The following is a 19,043-nucleotide window of genomic DNA, read 5'->3' as shown; positions in this document are numbered from 1 at the left end:
GTGACTGCCCTTGGTCACGTTTTCCTAGTATGTAATGTCACATTGACCTGTGATGTTTACATAATCAAAAATATATCTATAGAATGACCATGAAAGTGTGAAGTGTGTTAGAAATCCCTGCAAATGAGAGTATGTTGTCCAAGAGGAAACTAAAGAGAGAATGGAATAGAGACTCTTTTGTCCTCAGTCATGACTGCCTTGTGGCTTCTATTAGAATAATATATGATGAAGTGCCGTCCAGGTCCTGTCCATTGGTCAGTGAAAACCTAATCTCATTAAGAATTGCTTTATGCTTTCTGAAATCACTACTTTCTTGGTAATTAAAAGTGCTCATGAACTGTGAGCAATATTTTCTGGTTGTAGATTGGTTTGAAAGAGTTGTATCAAGTCAAGTAGAAGCAGTTAGCCACCCCAGCACGCGACCCATGGCGTGACTTCCTTTGCTCATGCTTTGATCGAGTTGTCAGTACCTTGATGCCCAATTTGAATGTATTCAAATCACGAATTTGTGAAAATCTGCCTTGAAACTGCCTAAGTGTAAGATGCATGAGCTAGTTTTCTTTCTAAGTAGTGGCCTGTCTGTGATAGGAATAATATCAACTAGATTCCCTTATTTACTAATGGACAAATGTTAATTTAGACACTCATATACTGTGTTCAGCACTCATGTGTACGGTTTTATGAATTCCTATAGTAAAGGATGAGATTTTTTTATCTGACTGTATTATACATGTGACTTAGTTACCAAAGCACTATACCTTTGATTTTACCTTGACTGATTGTAAAACAGTAAGGTTGACTATTTATTTTGTATATGACATTGTTTCTTTTCCCATTAATCTGACCTTCCACATAAACATGGATAGTCCTACTCTAGCTGTGTTTGCAAAATGCTGCCTTGCCTTTATTTTTTTATTTAGGTTTTAGAATTCATCTCTAGCACTCCATTAAATGAATTGTATTACTAAGTTGCCAAAATACAATGACCACTCTTCTCTTTGAACAGATTTTTGGCATTGAGCGTGCATTCTCATTTAATAGTGCTTCATAAAAAAAACCCTCCACAGAAGTGCAGTGATTGCATGCCAAAACAGTTGATTTCTTCTGGATGTCACTGAATCTGAATTTCTGGTTTTAATATTTGCTAACAGCAAGAAGCTGCTCTATGTAAAAATGACTGTTTTCCATAGTGACACAACACTTGGTATTTCATGCAGTAGGGACATTATTTCATTGTAAACACGGATCTTAGCATTGTATAATTTTACCATTTTGTCTGACCACATTTATACTTGGTGCTTTTGAAATTTGAAGTTACAGTTATAATGTTATAATCATGGTTTGTAATATCTTTATGAAATGAATTTCCTAATATTGGGGACCATATGATATATTACTGCTCTTCATTCATGTATAGGAAGCAGATATTCTGTGCGATCCATCTAAATATACTATTGGCTGTCATAAAGGTTGCTCTTATTTCCGTAGTTGATATGATGACATGAGAGCCTGACCCAGGCTTTATGAATGCATAGCTTGACCCAGCATGTTTCTAGTTTAGTATCTCTATTCCTAGGCCTGGAAGCTTCTAACCTCCATAACTGAGGCCTGGAATGTTTGCCTGCAACCTGTGTCTGTAAAACTCTATCCATAAAACTGCCTTCTTCCTCTCCCTCTCTCCGCATCCTCTCCCCTCCCTCTCCCTCTGCATTGGTGGCTTGGGTTGCCTGTCTTTCCTGTGCTATTCTCTTAAGTATCGTTTCTTTCCTGTGCCGTTTTCCTGAGAGTTGGTATATTCCTGTTTCTGATCATTCTGTCAAATCTTTCTCTGATTCATTTCTTTGTCTATCCTTCAATTAGACATCACTTTCAAACATGGCTGCACTTTTTTTTTTTAAACAAATTGACTTCATTGATTGGAATTAATGGTGTGTACTAAGGACATTTCTGTATTCCAGCAAGATTGTACTGTAATCCAGGATGTGTCTGCATTGTGACTAGATGATATTTTAGGGTGTGTTACCTTGAAAGATCAACCATATTGCTGGATTAATATTCTTCTGTAGGTTGTCATTTTCATATTCACAGTGAGAACTAAAGAAAACATATGGAATTAAATTTTGAGTTTCTGTACAGGAATACATGAAAACTTACTGACTATTTTATAGCAGGATTTCTTTGTACCTCTTTAATATTAGAATAAAAATTCCAAAATTGAATTTATTACTGTAACCTTGATGTCAGATTTTCCTTTGTACAGGCAGTTCTTAATAAATAGTCCATGGTAGTGATAATAGTACAGTTTTCAGATTTCTTTTTCCTACTTTCTTTCTATTTCTACTTCTTATAAACAAACTGATTGAAACTAAAATTATAGATTTTATTGTTCTTCATTAATAAAAATATTTGGAAATATATAATTTCCATTTTATAATTGAAATAGTAATGGCCTTCACAAGTATGTAAATATTACTATTGAAAATGAACTAATGGTGTCATCTTAGCACAGTTAGTTGATTAGTTTTAAATATAATATGTATTAATCATTTTAAATGTCTTATCAATGACTTTAGTGTAAATTTATTAATTTTTATCTAACTAATAACTACATTCTGGTGTTAGTACTACATTGTTAAAGAATTCAGGCATCTTTCATGGAACTTGGTAATTGTATAACAAAACAAAAAACTAAACCCAACAACAATTCCATGTGGTCCTGTACAAAACTGCCAAATATAAGGAAAAAAAAAATGAAGAATATTAAATCAGCCTTGGACCTCAAGTAGCTTTAGGAAACAATGTATGTGTTCCATACCATTTCTTTACATTGTTTGGTGATAAGTTTATCCATGTCATTGATCTTTTTGGCAAGAATTAAGTTGTAGATGGAAGGTAAAGGCTGACCAAGATAAATCCTGTCCATACATTGCCATGTTCGTTGCCCAGACTGATCACTACTCAACATATCAAACACTCGGCCAGAAGAGCAAGGTGGAATGAAGGCCTCTGGACTCAGAACACAGTTGTTCAGAGATTTTTTTTGTATCTGTAATGAATATGGGTGACTGAGCATGTTGTCCTATGTTTTTTGATGTACATGCAAGAAGCAGGTTGTTGTCTTTGCTCTCTATGAACAGGAGTTCTCAGATTATTATCTGCTAATGAATTGTTCATATGAGAAGAGGAAGAAGAAGAAGAAGAAGAAAAGGAAGAAGAAGAAGAAGAAGAGGAGGAGGAGGAGGAGGAGGAGGAAGAGAGAGAGAGAGAGAGAGAGAGAGAGAGAGAGAGAGAGAGAGAGAGAAGAGAAGAGAAGAGAAGAGAAGAGAAGAGAAGAGAAGAGAAGAGAAGAGAGAAGAGAGAAAGAAAAGAAAAAAGGAAGGAAGGAAGGAAGGAAGGAAAGAGCAAGCAAGATTTTGGGTACATAGTAGTATATGAAGGCTGTGGAAGGTTTTCCTAAAGAAACCAAGGATATTTGGAACCCACTGTCAATGTTACTATAGTTATATATGCTGTCTTCCTTTATTTAGTCTAACTTATAACAATATATATCTATAAGTGATTTTTAAAGAGAAAATAGGCACATAAAATACTCCAAATTCATCCTTGATAGCAAGATCAATGAAATGACAATACATTCTACTCAATTTTATTAATTTTAATGGTGTTATAACAGGTATAAGCATATAATGATAACAGTTTTAGTCTAGGAAGTTATTTCAGACCTTGTTTCTAAAGACTTCTTGGGATTTGAGTGTTAAATCTGCAAGTTTCTCTGTTTTATATGGGAGTTGACTGTTGTCTTATCAGAGTGAAAGCATTTGGTAGCAGTGTTAGTAATGGTACAGAACTTAAGCCAACACTGTGATGCAAATACAGACCCTGCAGTATAACTAGAACTCTGAAATCCTGGAGACGAACATTTATGCCTCAGAAATGATGTGTTCAAAAGTTTGAACCTTACTATTTTTGTATTCACTATTCTGGGGAAGGATATTTTATTATATTCCTCTCAGCCTATTGAATAGGAAAGCAATAAATTATCAGTGTGTTGCTACAAACCTTTATTCATCGATTTTTCCTTTATAAGAGATACTGTTTCAAGGACATTGAAAACATAATGAGTATGCTTTATTCAGTCCTAGTGGAGCTGTCCCTGAAGATAGCTTTTCTCTATACTCAGAGTCACTAGGATCCTAGAATGAAAATAATTTGGAAGGATTACAGAACTGTCCATCTGTCACAGAGCATGGGAAAAAATATTAATGTGTGGCAGAGAGGAGGAATGGCTGTGCCTTTGGGAAGTGGGAGCTCAGTCGCAGAAGGTCAGCAGACAACAGCCATCACAGCCTCACAGCTTAGGCAGGAAAGGGGTTTAGACTCCTAAGTTTGAATTTGAAGTCTGATTTGAGACAGGTTTGTCAAAGTAAAGTGAAGCAAAGGACAGAGAGGGGCAGCGAGTGCAGTTGGACTGTAGTTCTAGCCCTGCACACGTCGTGGACTAGAACCGGCCCTAAGAGAAGCCACCGAGATAGAGGGAGACACACAGGCTTGAAGTGCTTAGGATGTAGAAGTGACAAACCCCGGTGTTGTGATGCCCAGTCACAGTAAGAGAAGAAGGCTCAGGCTACAGGCTAATTTGGTTTCCTTGTTGAGAAAAGGTTTTTTTTTTCTTTTTTTTCTTTTTCTTTTTTTCTTTTTTTTTTTTTTTGATTACTAGAGGGGCAATAGTCTCCTGGGGTGAGAGTAGCTTAGTTTCAGATATCAATTTGTATATGTTATGGGACATATAATCAGAGACACTTTGGTGGTCTAACCTCGTGATACAGGCTTGGCAGTTCTCAGCGTGCCACCAATAGGAAAACCCTCCAGGGTACTTGAGATCACTGACAGATAGTAGAGAGAAAGAAGAGGAACTGAAATCAAGAATACTGATCCAAAAATAGCAGACTTCCAGGGGCACTGATAAGAAGCAGTACAGGATAGAAACCAGGCCAACGAGGAGCCACTGAGGCCAAGGCAATGCTTCAACATAAAATAAACACCGTGACTTGTCCTCTGGCTTTGAACAGTAAGGGTTCCTTACATACTTTGCTCAAGTATTTCACTGGAGAATGTAGAGTGAAATGGGGAGCGGGGAGCAGAAACTTGACCTGAAATGTTAGGCGAGAACTGGAGAACTGTGTGAGGTTAATGAGACTTAAACTGATCACATGTTTACTAGATCCTGCTTTTAAGCATAAACTTATTCCCTCTGTTTGCAACCAAATTTTGTCTGCTATAAGTTCTTATGGCAAGAATAATTAAAAAAAATATGGATAGGGTGTTAAAGTTTGTGGATACAACTCTGTAGGAACTCACTACGACCAGAGACTCTCCATTTGCACTATTCATAGAGAACAAGAGAGACTCAAGTCATAGTAATGGCCCTGTAAGAATCAGGTTGGTCTAACATTATCCACTTACCGCTGGTAAACGGAATTCATGAGATGTAAATTGAGCAACTGTGACCATGGATTATTTAAGGAAAGAAGCTGGAAAGGGGAAGCATACTTAGAATGCGCAGAGGAGTGTGTGAGTCAGGAATCTGCGGGATCATTGAATGATCAAAAGCTAGGAGGCCACATCTCCTCACTAATGTAGAAAAACGGTAAGGAGGGTGGTAAAGGCGAGGATGTCTGAAGCAGGGAAGAGGCTAATCAACAACAGTGAGATTTGTTCCAAGAGAGGCTGATGATGGGAATGGACCATTCCTACCGTTTCCCCAGCACCCCTTTCCTCATTTGGACTCTGAAGTCTGGTGTTTACATTGATTAAAATTGGAACGAATCATTGTTGAGGTTGGTGTTAAGCGTCTACTTGGAATTTGTTCTATTCCCACAACTGAAGCCAAGTAAAATTGGAAATACTGATTGTGAGAGCCAGTAGTGAATGACGTGCAGGCGTGTGGTAGTGACCTGGGCGATAACGAGCACACTCCACAGTGACTCAGCACACAATATCCTCCTGTGCACATTGAAGTCCCTCCCAAATGGCACATGCAACTTCTTTCTCCTAAAGAACACAGAGCAAGAGCCAACTTATTTTTTCCTTGGTGAAAATGAACTCATGCTTACATCTACAAGAAAAAGTACCATGTTAAATTCTTCATGTGTTTTCATGTTATGAATTTTAAAAGGACATGCAAAATGATTAAAAGATATAATGCCCAAATAAACCTAGGGCTAAATATTAAATTGTCACTAAAATTTATCATTATAAAACAGTACAAGAAACTGAAGGTGCTTGAGGAAAGAATTTAGTACATATATACAGACTAACCATCACTTTGAAGATTAATTCATTTTTTCTTTTGCACTGAATTCCATGTTGTTTTCCTTTTATATTGCTGTGATCTAAAAGGGTTTATTTTGTAAAATTTTACATGTTACTTTTTGATCGCTAATATGGTAGTATTAAATCAGGCCTAAATTATGTCTTCACTAATGGGTTTAATGCCCTTAACAGAGGAGCCTGAGAGACCTACTAGTTGGTTATCTTTTCACCATTTGTGGACACAGTTGAAAGGTATCTCTTGTGAGGAAAAGCCCTTGCCAGTGAGTGTGCTGGTCCTTCATTTTGGACTTTTTATCAGTATGAGCAATGTGCTTCTCTTGCTTATAAAATAGTAGTTTGAAGTATTTTGTTACAACTCTCTGGATAGAAAAAGAAAAATGTGTTACTTCATCAGGACTCAACATATTGTCATATGGCTTCTGTCAGAATATTAAGTGCTTTCTAGTTTCCATCTTTGCAACAGAAATCAAATGTCATAATCCCGATCCTTCACATGCAGCCCCTTTTATTTCCGTGGGAGTTTGTAGAATATACTTTTTGTTCCGAGTGTTCTGAAGTTTAGTAATTGTGTTCATATGAGTTACTTTGGTTCACGATTATGCTTTTAAAATTAAAATTTGAAATAATCCACTAATTTTTTAGAATAATTACCTTTAAATTTTCATAGCCTCTATTTTGTTTCCTTTTGGCTGAGTTCTTCTCTTGTTTGTGTACTTGTGTATCTCTGTTTCTCTGGCAATGACTGTTGCTGTGTGAATATACACTCCATGCTTTGGCCCTTGTAGACAGGAAGTAATATTTCAACTTGAGGTCCAGCGTCTTCTCTGTGGACTGGCCTGGGCCCCATGGCAAAAGTCACACAAATAAGGATGTCACCCTCTTTGAATAGCATTCAGTTTCTGTTCTTTTTCCTTTGCCTAGTGCTAGAAACTAGGCCTTGACTGTTTGTTTTTACGCTGTATTTAATCCCAGAGTTTATAATGACGGGACGAGAGCTGCTTAAGTGCAGTTTAGCGCTGCCTGACCTGAGGCCTCTGAGAGCGAACCTTTAAAAAGATATTTTAGGCAAGAAAATTTCATTCAATTCATGGTCACTATTTATTATGCTCCATATTTTCTTCTCAGCCTTGAGAAAAGGCAGGTGTTTGTTGAAATGTGTGTCTGCCGAGGTATTCATTTGTGTTCATTCCTCTGTCTCTAGGTGAAGTAGGGCATGTTGCCATTAACAGTGCTAGGTTTCAGACTGCCCTTAGGTAATTACAGTGTAAATTTCTGTGTCTGAAAAGCCTGTAATATCTGTGCAGTGGCTTCTAATATTCATGTGCTTTTATCAGGTAAATGGAGTTCAATCCTAACAGTGGCACAGATGGTGGAAGTGTGTTAGAGTCTCATAGAGGGAGGGGGAGATTTTTATAGTCTCTGTGTGTGTGTTTTATGCTGTATACATTTGTCTAGAAAATATTATCACTAGCCTGAAAAAATGTTCTTTACCAGTAAACTAGTTGATTACAGAGAAAAACGATCATTGGCATTGTATGCTGTGCACTGTTAAGTTATACTCTTGAAGTACCTCATGGTTTGGTGTTTTGGTACATTGTATGACTTCTGCCCATTGTTTGCTGTTTCACAGTTTCTGTGAGAGACACACACTGTGCAGCAGAAACACCAGAAGCAGTGATTGCCTTCCTAGGAAGTTCTTAGTATTGTCTGTAACTCTGGAAGGCTACTGTGTTAAAGTAATAAACCTTGTTCAAAAGGCATATCAAAATCTGAGTGACGAAAGTGAGTACTCAACCGTCCTCACAGGATGTGTGTGTGTGCGCATTTATAAGCAGTTATAAAATAATGGGGAATGTTTTGATGCAGATCTTGATTCTCTCATGAAATATACCCATACCATGTTCAGAACCTAGGGTCTGCAGTACATTATTCAGGAACCCATTACAAATAGGCCTTCTAAAGTAGAGATTTATATTTGCCATATAGCATAAGCTTGTTTGGACAGTCCCAGCATAACAAGACTGAAGGGGTAATTGCACACATGTTTAGACTTATAAACCTTCCGAGGGTATTGTACTGTTTGTAGGACAGTATGAGTCAGAAATAAGCAATGGCAAAGCTAACTAAGGAAATAAAAATAATTAATTGCTTGACACCGGGTTTTTTTTTTTTTATTTTTAGTCCAAGCCCACCTGAATTTACTTTGTAGCCCAAGATGAACTCATAGAAATGTAACGATTTCCTGGCCCCAGCCTTCTCTGTACTGGCATTATAGGTATGAGCCTATACTGACGATTATATAGGTACAGCTGGAATAGGAAATGCAGGCCATAGGATGGCTTGCTTGTTAGCTATAATACTTTTGGAAAATGATCCATTCTGTGGCCTCTGGTTTAACCCACCATTGGTGACCTTTTGCGTTTACGATATAGTTGCAGTGTTGGTCAGTGGTGGAGAGTAGGAGGTCCCTGTTAGGAGGAAGTGGGTAACTGGCAAGCGTGCCCTGCAAGATGTGCCGTGTTTCAGGCTGTCAGCTCATGTCCAGGAAGCTGTGGAGTCACATGGCCATAGCCTCTAACAAACCTCTGAAATGGTGAACTAAAGTTAATCATTGCTCCTAGAAAATATTTGTCTCGGGAATTTACGATTTTCATTAAACATAGCCAACAGGTGGAAAATGTAATGTTTCAGAATGGAGGAAATCAGTGTTATAACCATCTATACCCATGAAGAAAAAAAGCCTTCCTAGCATCAGGTGTTTCTTTTTGGGTGTTTGGTCACTGTGGCGTGAAAAGTAACTGATTACACGTGGGTATGCTTCCTTTCTTGTCTCTTTCTCCTCTTATGTTGTTTCCTCATCGGGACAGCTGATTGCTCTGTTCCACCCCCCCCTGCTCTCTCTCTCTCTCCCTCTTCCTCTCACCACTTTTTTTCACTCTTTCTCTCCAGGGTGGTACCTCCTACTCCAGGGATAGTCCTCCTTCCTCAGTGCACTGTCTCTAGAAGCATCGTCACGTATGTACTCAGTTGTGTGCCTCACTAACGACCTGACACTCTCTTAATGCAGTAAATGATGCTGGAGGTTAACACCCCAGTGGCTGTGTTCCACCTGTATGGATGCCACCAAGCCAGAGCTGAAAATAACTGAAAACATTTCACCCGAATTAAACCCTTACTGATTTTCCTATTTTCTCTAATTAATGTAGCATACTATCTTCTTGCATTCCTTTTGTATTTTGTTGAGTATTGTAACAGTTGGGGATGATGTTCAGTATGGAAAAGAACATGTGCTATACACAAACATATTCTGATATATGTTGCTTGATATCTGAGAGTAGTCCTGGAACCAAAACCCCGTGTAAACTGACTGTGGTTTGCAAGTCACATAGCAAAGTACTCATTATTATAGAAGTATTTCAATTTAATGAAGTCCAAAGCCAATAATACTTAGCACTTTAAAGTAGCTGCTTTGTTAACCCAGATGGAAGATGAGAGCACTACATATTTTGGCATTGGATTCTAGTTGTGGGGATATGACATGTGGAATTAGCAGGATTTATTTCATTTTATTGTTTTGGTACTTACTGTCCCTGATTTTTACTTTTCATTTCACTGACATAAAATAAAAAACAATGTTGGGGATATGTTCATCAAAACTCAGTAGTGAAAGAACAATAAAAAATTTAAATTATTAAATTATTATTTGAGTTTTTCATACACTATATTTTGATTGCATTCTTTCTCTGCCCCTATTTTTCTCATATTTTCTAACTCCCTGCCCACCCTTCATGTTCTTTTTTAGTCTAAAGAAGAATAAAAAACAAAGCATACAGAAAACATGGAATCAATTTTGGTTGTCCAGATACTCCTAGGCACCAGTTCGCTTGTTGGTTAAGAATAGTTGTTATTCCAGGTGCTTTAGGGCCTATCAAAAGTCATGTGTGTGTGTGTATGTGTGTGTGTGTGTGTGTGTGTGTGTGTGTGTGTGTGTGTGTGAGACTGATTATATTTTTCCATTGGAGTTTCATACTTATAAACAATGTATTTTGTTGTTGCTCTGTTTTTCTGAGATAAGGTCTCACAATGTAGTCCTGGCTGTCCTGGAACTTACTTACAGAGATCCTTCTACCCCACTTGCTTAGTATTGGGATTAAAGACCTGCACCATGATAACCCTTAAAATGTAATTTGATCACAGCTTTTTTTTTTTTTTTTTTTTTTTTTTTTTTTTTTTTTTTTTTTTGCCAGCTTGGACTAAACCAAGTAAAAAATAATTAAATTAATGCAACAATATAGCATAGTTTTGTATGAACTTCTTTGTGGTCCTCTCCTCTTTTAACATTTTATTGATTCCTTGTGAATTTCACATCATGTACCCTAATCCAACTCATTTCCCTTCCTTCATATCTACCCTATGCCCTTGCAATTCTTACCCACAGAACAAAATAAAGTAAGATAGAAAAAAAAAAAAAAAAAAAAGAAAGAAAACCGGTCTTGTCCTGGAAGCTGTGTATGGCACAGTATGTCCCACAGCACAACCATTTGTTCACGAGTTCAATGCAGATATTCACTGCAATGAGTCATTGCTCTGCGTTCAGGCCTGTGGTTTCCGTTCTTCTGTCTATACTGAATCCTCCAGGGCCTCCTCTCCCGTGTCCTGTGTTAGCCTGTGTCATGGAGACCCTGCAGCTTTGGATCAGCAGGACCTCCCCTTTCATACACTCCAGCAAATCATAGATGGGGTAGATACTGAGAAGGTCCAACTCGAAGGCCTAGACTACCCTGGGCCCAGGAGAAGGGCGAGTTAATAAGCCCACTGTTTCTGTACCCATACTACTGAGGCTGGCTTTCCTGTTCTGCCTCAGACTCGCTCACCCAATGCCACAGCTGGCCAATCTCCTGCACCCATGCTCTTCAACCAGGCTCACCTTCATCTTTGCCACCAAGGCCACCACCAAGGCCAGCTCTGTTGTGTGGCCCAGGGGAGGTGTAGGGCCTCTTCTGAGTGCTGCGGCTGGAGGTTGTAGGCATTCCTATTCTGCTCACATGACCTCCAGCTCTCCCACATGCCTTGCCCCATCAGTCTCAGCCCTTGGGAGAGCAGGCCCTGCCCCTTGCCTGGGGAGCACAGTAAAGGTGGTGTCAGGGATGCAGGTGAGCACGGAGAGCTCGCCTCACCATAGTCTGCTGTGATGTGACATGGGCAAGGGAAACAGGACTTCTTTTTAAATGGTCTTATGCCCCCGTTTTTCTGTACTTGGGGTCGTTGTGAAGAGGAGTTTGAAGTAGAGCTAAACCGTGGGACCGTTTTCTTCTCAGGAGGCTTTTATGAAACCCCATTCCAGCACTTTTGGGTGAATCTCTAACGGTGCGCCCAGCAGCAGACAGTGAAAAAGAACTCTTGTCCTGATGCTGAGCACTGTGCACATGTAGAACACAGACCTTCCGACAGCACACAATGATAATATGGACACTGGTGGGAGATGCTACCCTTGGTTTCCATACTCAGATACTTGTCTTAATATGGGCACTAAGAGGAGATCCTATTTTTGGATTTCATACTCAGATACTTGTCTTTTATCGTGTCTTATTGTTGGGGATAACCAATACAGTCATATCCTTAGAAGCAGTAGAAACTAGGGAAAGCAATTCATAGTAAGAAATTGCTTACTCTCTGAAGGAAAAATTATCCTTATAGATTATTATTAATATTATAATGAAGTAAAGGCAAGATCTTTTTTTCATTTGAAGAAAGAGAACATGATGTTGAGATAGGTGTTGGCGTGGATCTCAAAGATTGAAGGATGAATCTGGGCAAAATGCACAGTATTCATTTATAAGTTTCCTAATATTTTAATGATATTTCAACAAAAAAAATTTTGTAGCAGTTGTTCTTTTTCGCTTAAGACAGATTATATAAGACTTGTCTTCAACTTGGTTTTATCTCTATTAGTATGTTATAGATTTTTTTATTCAAGATCAGTGTGTGGGCATATTTTCTATACCTGGCATTTTTGAAAGTTTCATGTCATAAAAAAACCTTTCTCCCCTAAAAATGTACATCTTTTCCAACACTCTGACAGCTGTAATATGCATAGGGAGGCTGGCATCTTTGTGGATATGTGTTCTGTAGAAAGTGTCATCTGCTTATAAGTGAGAAAGATGCTTAGTTTTTTCTTTTGATTATATCACCTCGAAAAATATTGTGCTCCTTTAACTTTGTGTGTGTTCATGGTCGGAGAAGCTTCAAAAGGTACATGTTCAAATTTAATTCCAGTTTATACACCCTTTTAAATTTAATTTTATCTTTGTACTTATTCCCTGTTACATCCCATTCACTGTTCCCCTCCTAGTCACCCCCTCTCTCAATTTTCCCCCATCCCCCTGCTCCCTTTCTCCTCTGAGTGGGTAGGGCATCCCTGGGCATCCCCTTACCCTGGCACATCAACTCTTCATGAGGCTAGGTAATTTTCCAGTGACGACAGACAAGGTCCCTCAGCTAGACCATATCTCATGTACGTGAAGTGGCTTTTGGGATAGCCTCTGTTCCAGATGTTTGGGACTCACATGAAGACCAAACTGCACATCTGCTATATAAGTGTGGGGAGGCCTAGGTTCAGCCTCCGTATGTTCTTTGGTTGGTGGGTCAGTCTCTGAGAGCCCCAGGGGTCCAGGTTAGTTGATTTTGTTGGTTTTACTGTGCAGATCCTATCCCCTTGAGACTGCAGTCCTTTCTCTTATTCTTTCACAAGAGGACCCAAGCTCCATCCACTGTTTGGCTGTGGGTGTCTTTATCTGTCTGAGTCAGCTGCTGGGTGGATCCTCTCAGAGGACAACATGTTCCTGTCTGCCAGCATAACAGAGTGTCATTTATAGTGTTAGGGACTGGTGCTTACCCATGAGATGGGTCTCAAGTTGGGCCAGTTTTTGGTTGGCTATTCCCTCTCTTTCTGCTTCGTTCCCTGTGCCTGCATTTCTTGTAGACACCATAAATTCTGGATGGAAAGTTTTGTGGGTGGCTTGGTGTCCCTATTGCTCCACTGGGATTTCTGGCTGGCACCAGAGGTTGGCTTCCTCAGGTTCCCTATCCCCAGTGTTGTGAATCCCAGCTAAGGTCACCCACATTGATATTTGGGCTCCTCCCTTATCCCAGGTTTCTGTCTCATTGTGGACATGACTCCAGCCTCCTCACCCTTGTCTGTTGAAGATTTTCATGGCCATCTACCATCTCTTCTGTTCTTCCCACACCTGATCTGTACCCCCTTTTTTCTCCCCGTACCCCTTCCTTCCTTCCCTCCCTCATCTGCCTCTTATGTCCATTTTCTATACTCCTTGTGTCATTAAAGTTTAATTGATCTTTTATCTTTCTTACATGGTCTTATCTTTCATTACATGAGAATTTTAAATGCTCTTGTTCTTTGATTAAAAGTTTAAAATAAATAATTAAACCAGGCACAGTGGTGTTAAATAATTTAGTCATAATGAATTTCTACTCTGTCTAACTATGCTTTTGTTAAATAAATTACTTAATTTATTTAACCCAAGAGATGAGTTTCTTTCAAATGGGTATACTCATTGAAATAAAGAAAATGTGTTTGTCTGATACCTCATTAAGAGCCAGTAAAAGTTGAGATAAAATAAAGAATTTAATAAATATTATGACAAGTTTCAGTTTAAAAACCCATATTTTATGGTTAGAAAAGTAATCCTCAAAATGTGTTTGTAATCTCAATGAATATAAGTATTTGTTTTATTTTCATCTTCTGTTGCTATGACAAAATACCCCACATGCAGCTGGGCTCTCCTTCCCCATGCTTTTACTGTTGGGGAGCCCCTGCTCAGGCCCCGCTGCAGAGGGTGGCTTTCTCATCTCAGTTAACTGAATCATGGTTATGTCCTCACACATATCCGCAGGCCAGTGTGACCTGTGTCACTGACACACTTCTCCCAGGGGCTTGGTGATGGTGCCAAGTTCACAGCATTGATGTTTCTTTATATATTAAATGTGGATAAATGTTTCTCAACATCTAAGATTCATATTTTAAGACTTTTGTCATAGTCTCCACGATGTTAAACTATTTTCTGCCCATATGTTCCAGTTGAACACTCTTATACACAGATGTTTACATTTTAGTGTTGTTTATCTAAGTGATATTACATAAAGAAAGTTACTAAAATTACTAGTCAGTGTTCACATAGGTTGTAAGTTTTGGATACATGGGTTTCATTTGTTTATTTGTTTGTTCTATAAGTTGAGTGATTAGTTTTGTCTCAGAATTTTCAACCCGAGAAGTGAAACATTTTGGAGATATTTTTCTAAAGTACATAACATACTAGAAAGTAGTAATCTAGAAACAAAAATTGAAAATAAACCCCAAATAAGTGACTCATGATGGTATAAACTTATTTATTCAGATAGATAGATAGATAGATAGATAGATAGAAGCTAGTGTGTATGTTTCATTTTGTTTCATAACTATTACATGCATTGTAATACTTCATTTCAAAGTTCCCTCTTAAAATTATTTTAAGATTATCACTTCTTGCAAATGTATTCAGGTTGCCACTTCCATTATAATTGTTGTTAGCAAATGTTACTCTTTACATAAAATATTGTAGGTTTTAGAGATTGTCAGTTTCTTAAGTCTCTACTTTTCTTTTTTAACTACCATCTGAAATTTAACTCTTTAAGTTTTAACTATTCCTGATATTGGATATTTCTTTGCCAGCAGCTCATCTGTGAATTATTACAATGATTATAGTAAGATACTTCCATCCATATGGTTAAAAGTTCTCATGTGTAACACAGTCCCTTACTCTGAGTGGGTTCATTGATACTTAGGCTTTTGTAAACACATTAGGTAGCATATGTTTGTTTTCTTTTACAATAGGAAGTGAGAGACATTAGTTTTAGCCTATTTGTTGATTCATATGAGAAAGGCCATAGGAAACTAGGGGATGGTCCAGCTTTGCCTTTACTGTATTGTATAAGGTAGGTACAGTTTCAGTCTCATACATTTGCCCCTCAGAAGAAAGTATGTTGAAACCGCATTATTAAATCTCAGCAGTACTCCAAATCTGAACATGTTTTTAATTCTTTCTCTCTTTTTCTTTCTGTTGTTTATTTTTATTTTTATTTTTTTAGTTCAGACTTGGTTCCTTCAACCTAGACACAGTTCCAAACCCGGCTGAAGTCATTGGAGAACTCATTTGTTACTGCCTGGATACCCTTGCAGAAAAACAAGCCCAAAACGAGCACCTGCAGAGGGAGAACGAGAGGCTCCTGAGAGACTGGAACCTCCTTCAAGGACGGTGTGTACACAGTGCGTCAGGAAACGCTGAGCTCACTCATTCCTGGAGACGTAGGCTAATGATGTATAATGTTACAACTTATGTCGAGCAGGCATTTGACAAAATCCCTCCTAAGTATTCATTTACAGGATTTTATTCAACCAAGTTATCAGGGGCTGTTTTGTACTGTAGGAGGGCATTAACCATCTTAGGTCTCTTGTTGTCTGGTACAGAGGCCAACAGGAAGGTCAGAAAAGATGGGGGGGTCGAATATCACAGCCTGTTACTACGTGAGTAATAAAAACTTCAGTTTGAATATTTTGCCCTGAGAGAGAGTGTGCGCTTAGCGTACACATGGCCCGGCATAGCCCCCAGCACTTGCACAGAAGAGGGGTATTTATAAGGGAAGATTACTTTAGCTTAATTTATAGGAGTAATAATTAACAAAAGGAGATGTGAAATGTAAATGACCACAATGGGCTCTTTGTTTGGAATCAGTGAATAATGACTACTTCAAATGATGTGTGTTTTGGCTCTATTAGTGACATTTTCCCTGACTGAAAATTCATGCTATAACCCTTTTTAAATGATGACGTAATTGTGGCTACTGAACAGGACGTTGAAAAGTCTTTCATTTTCCATAATTTGCCACTTGCTTTTTGAATGATGAATAAGAATGATATATTTTTTTCAATTTTTAATTTTCCACAATGTAAATCACAATGTTCTCTCATACAATATATAATTTGCATTATTCTGTTTCACAAAGGGTGTGTTAAATGGTTATGTTCCCACAGAGGCAAACATGGTATATATATATATATATATATATATATATATATATATATATATATGTGTGTGTGTGTGTGTGTGTGTGTGTGTGTGTTTGTCTGGATAACAGTGCACAGAGTGATGCATATGTAATGATGTTACAAATTGTGCTATATAGTAAATTTTTAAAAACCCTTCTTTTTATGTAAAGGCTTCACATCAGGGTTCTCATTTAAAGGTGCCTGTGAGTTTTTAGGGCAACTATTATGATTGCTTTATATGAACATTAAGAATTCCTTGAAGAGTACATTCTGAACAGTTTGCTATTCATATATATGTATATATATATATATATATATATATATATATATATATATATATATAGCTAAAAGAAGCCCTTAACAAGTAATGGATGTAGGTAATGTACATAAAATTAGATCACTAATACCCAGTTATCTTTCTCTTTCATACTTTGTATCAAGGGAATACCTGTGGTTTTCTCTTAGCTTTCAACTATTTTTATATTCATATATATATATATATATATATATATATATATATATATATATAGATAAATGAGTCAAATACCTGTTTCTATATTTAGAAACCTATATAGAAATTCAGTTAATTCTTTTTCTAAACTTAATTTTTGTTTTCATTTTTTATGAATCAGTATCAAATACCTGTACTGCAAATCATTATTTGGAATTATATCTGTTGTGTGATTATATTTTTCCATTTTACATATGAAATTAATAGTAGGAAACAAACTGTGGTTATGAGAAATACAGAGTATCAATAAAAAATAACTTACAAATTAAAAGATTTAATTTTAAAGTCCAAGAAAAACCCTGAAATATCCTTAGATTGATAGGAAATTTGATCTATAAGTTGCCCACAATGAGTGTAGATAGGGTACTCTGTACTTGAAGCAATTGCATTACAATGTCTGTCAGAGGCTGAAAAAAATGTTGTCTGTCAGCATTCGGCTCCACCCCTTGAGTAGCAGGCAGTAGGGAATGGAGATGAGCCTGGGGACTGCAGCCTGTACAGTGAACCACAAGCAAGCAGAACACAGTCTGTGCAGGGAAACCGTGAGCAAGCAGAACACAGTTCTGTGCAGGGAAACCGTGAGCAAGCAGAACACAGTTCTGTGCAGGGAAACCGTGATCGAGCAGAACACAGTTCTGTGCAGGGAAACCGTGATCGAGCCACATTCTATGTAGTGAGCCCACGAGAGAGCCTCACATTCCGTGGCATACATGTGCGTGATTTGCTTTCTCAACTCTCCAGAAGGGGCTTTTTCCTGAAAGCATCAAGGAATTCCCTGTCAGTTGTCTTTTATAATCTCCCCAGCTATCTTTTCTGATGTCATTACTGAGACAGGCATCTTCTCTTTCACCAAACAACCCGTTGCTATTGGAGTGAACCTACAACTCGAATCTTGGGAAGAAGGAATCCTTTGGGGGGGAATTCTAGGCTATTGTTTATGTACTGAATATGAGATTAGTGAATGGATCTCTTTTCCCAGTTTGCTTTTGCTCCTTTAGAGGGATATATCTTGAATTACATATATATTTTTAAATGTAATATGTATCAATGTTGTGATCAGAATTGAATATAAACCTCCTCCTCTGTAAGATGACAGAAATACACAAGGTTTGAGGGAGAAGTAAGGAATTACAGATTAATAGAAATTGTGAATTTTAATACACAGGCCTTAGCATTGTCGTGCTATTACTGTTTAATTATTGCTCAATAACTGTGGTTTTGCTCCTTTTTTTCATTATAGTGTTTGTTTTTTTATACTTTAAACACACAAAAGGAAAATATTAGAAACTTGTATGTGAATTCTGACGTTATTATGTGTATTTATTCATTGGATTTCCTACTTTATTTCAAACAATACGTCTGAACTTCTGTGTTACTGAATAAGTCTTTTGTTTGGAAGTTCTCTGGCTTTCGTCTGAGTTACAGCATTAACCCACAATAGGAGGCAGTCACTGAACTGCAATGGCTGAATTAGCCTTCAGAGGCTTTCTCGTTGTCTCTGCATCTTCAAGGTGAAATCACATTATCTGCAGATGAATTCACTCTGATGTTTAAAGGCCTTCGGGGATACTTTTGTGTCTCCATGGCAGGCTATTAGATTGTTTAAGAACAGTAGCAGACAACCTTGTCTTTGGAGAGCCAAAGGGACAGCTGTGGCCATCCGCTTCCTGGCCTGGAGCCTTATTCCATGCTCTCAGCTCTAGCCAGCTCCTCTCAGTCATCATGAGCCACTCTGAGCTATTCAGATTTTCTTGTTACTCAACCTTGACCTGATATAACGTGGACCAGAACTCACTGTTAATATAATGATCACTCTCTTATTCCTATGCCATTAGCGCGAGCTCAGGTGTCTCCTATTTACTCTGGACTGTCAGTTTGTTATTTTGTTTGGGATATTTTTTTTGTGTGTGAACTTTCCTTGGATCTGTTTTTGCACTGATGACTAAGGATGTTGGACATTTCTTTAGATGTTTCTTGCCATCCGTGGTTCTTCAATTGAGAATTTTTTGTTTAACTCTGTCCCCCATTTTGAATAGGGTCATTTGATTCTCTGGAGTTTAACTCCTTGAGTTCTTTGTATATATTGGATATTTTCTC

General features: G+C 37.9%; 1 protein-coding gene across 1 annotated transcript in view; it reads left to right on the top strand.

The window, feature by feature from the left end:
- Positions 1–19,043, top strand: part of XRCC4 (X-ray repair cross complementing 4) — a gene marked incomplete at its 5' end in the record, with an annotated part of 175,947 nt that overhangs the window by 45,335 nt on the left and 111,569 nt on the right. Inside the window, one exon of the mRNA XM_080924847.1 lies at positions 15,478–15,644. Coding sequence (XP_080780973.1) covers positions 15,478–15,644 — 167 coding nt within the window. The remainder of the gene's footprint in view (positions 1–15,477; positions 15,645–19,043) is intronic.

Source organism: Micromys minutus (assembly GCF_963924665.1).
Source record: "Micromys minutus genome assembly, chromosome: 11".
NCBI classification, from domain to species: Eukaryota; Metazoa; Chordata; class Mammalia; order Rodentia; family Muridae; genus Micromys; species Micromys minutus.
This window is presented reverse-complemented; position numbering and strand designations above follow the sequence as displayed.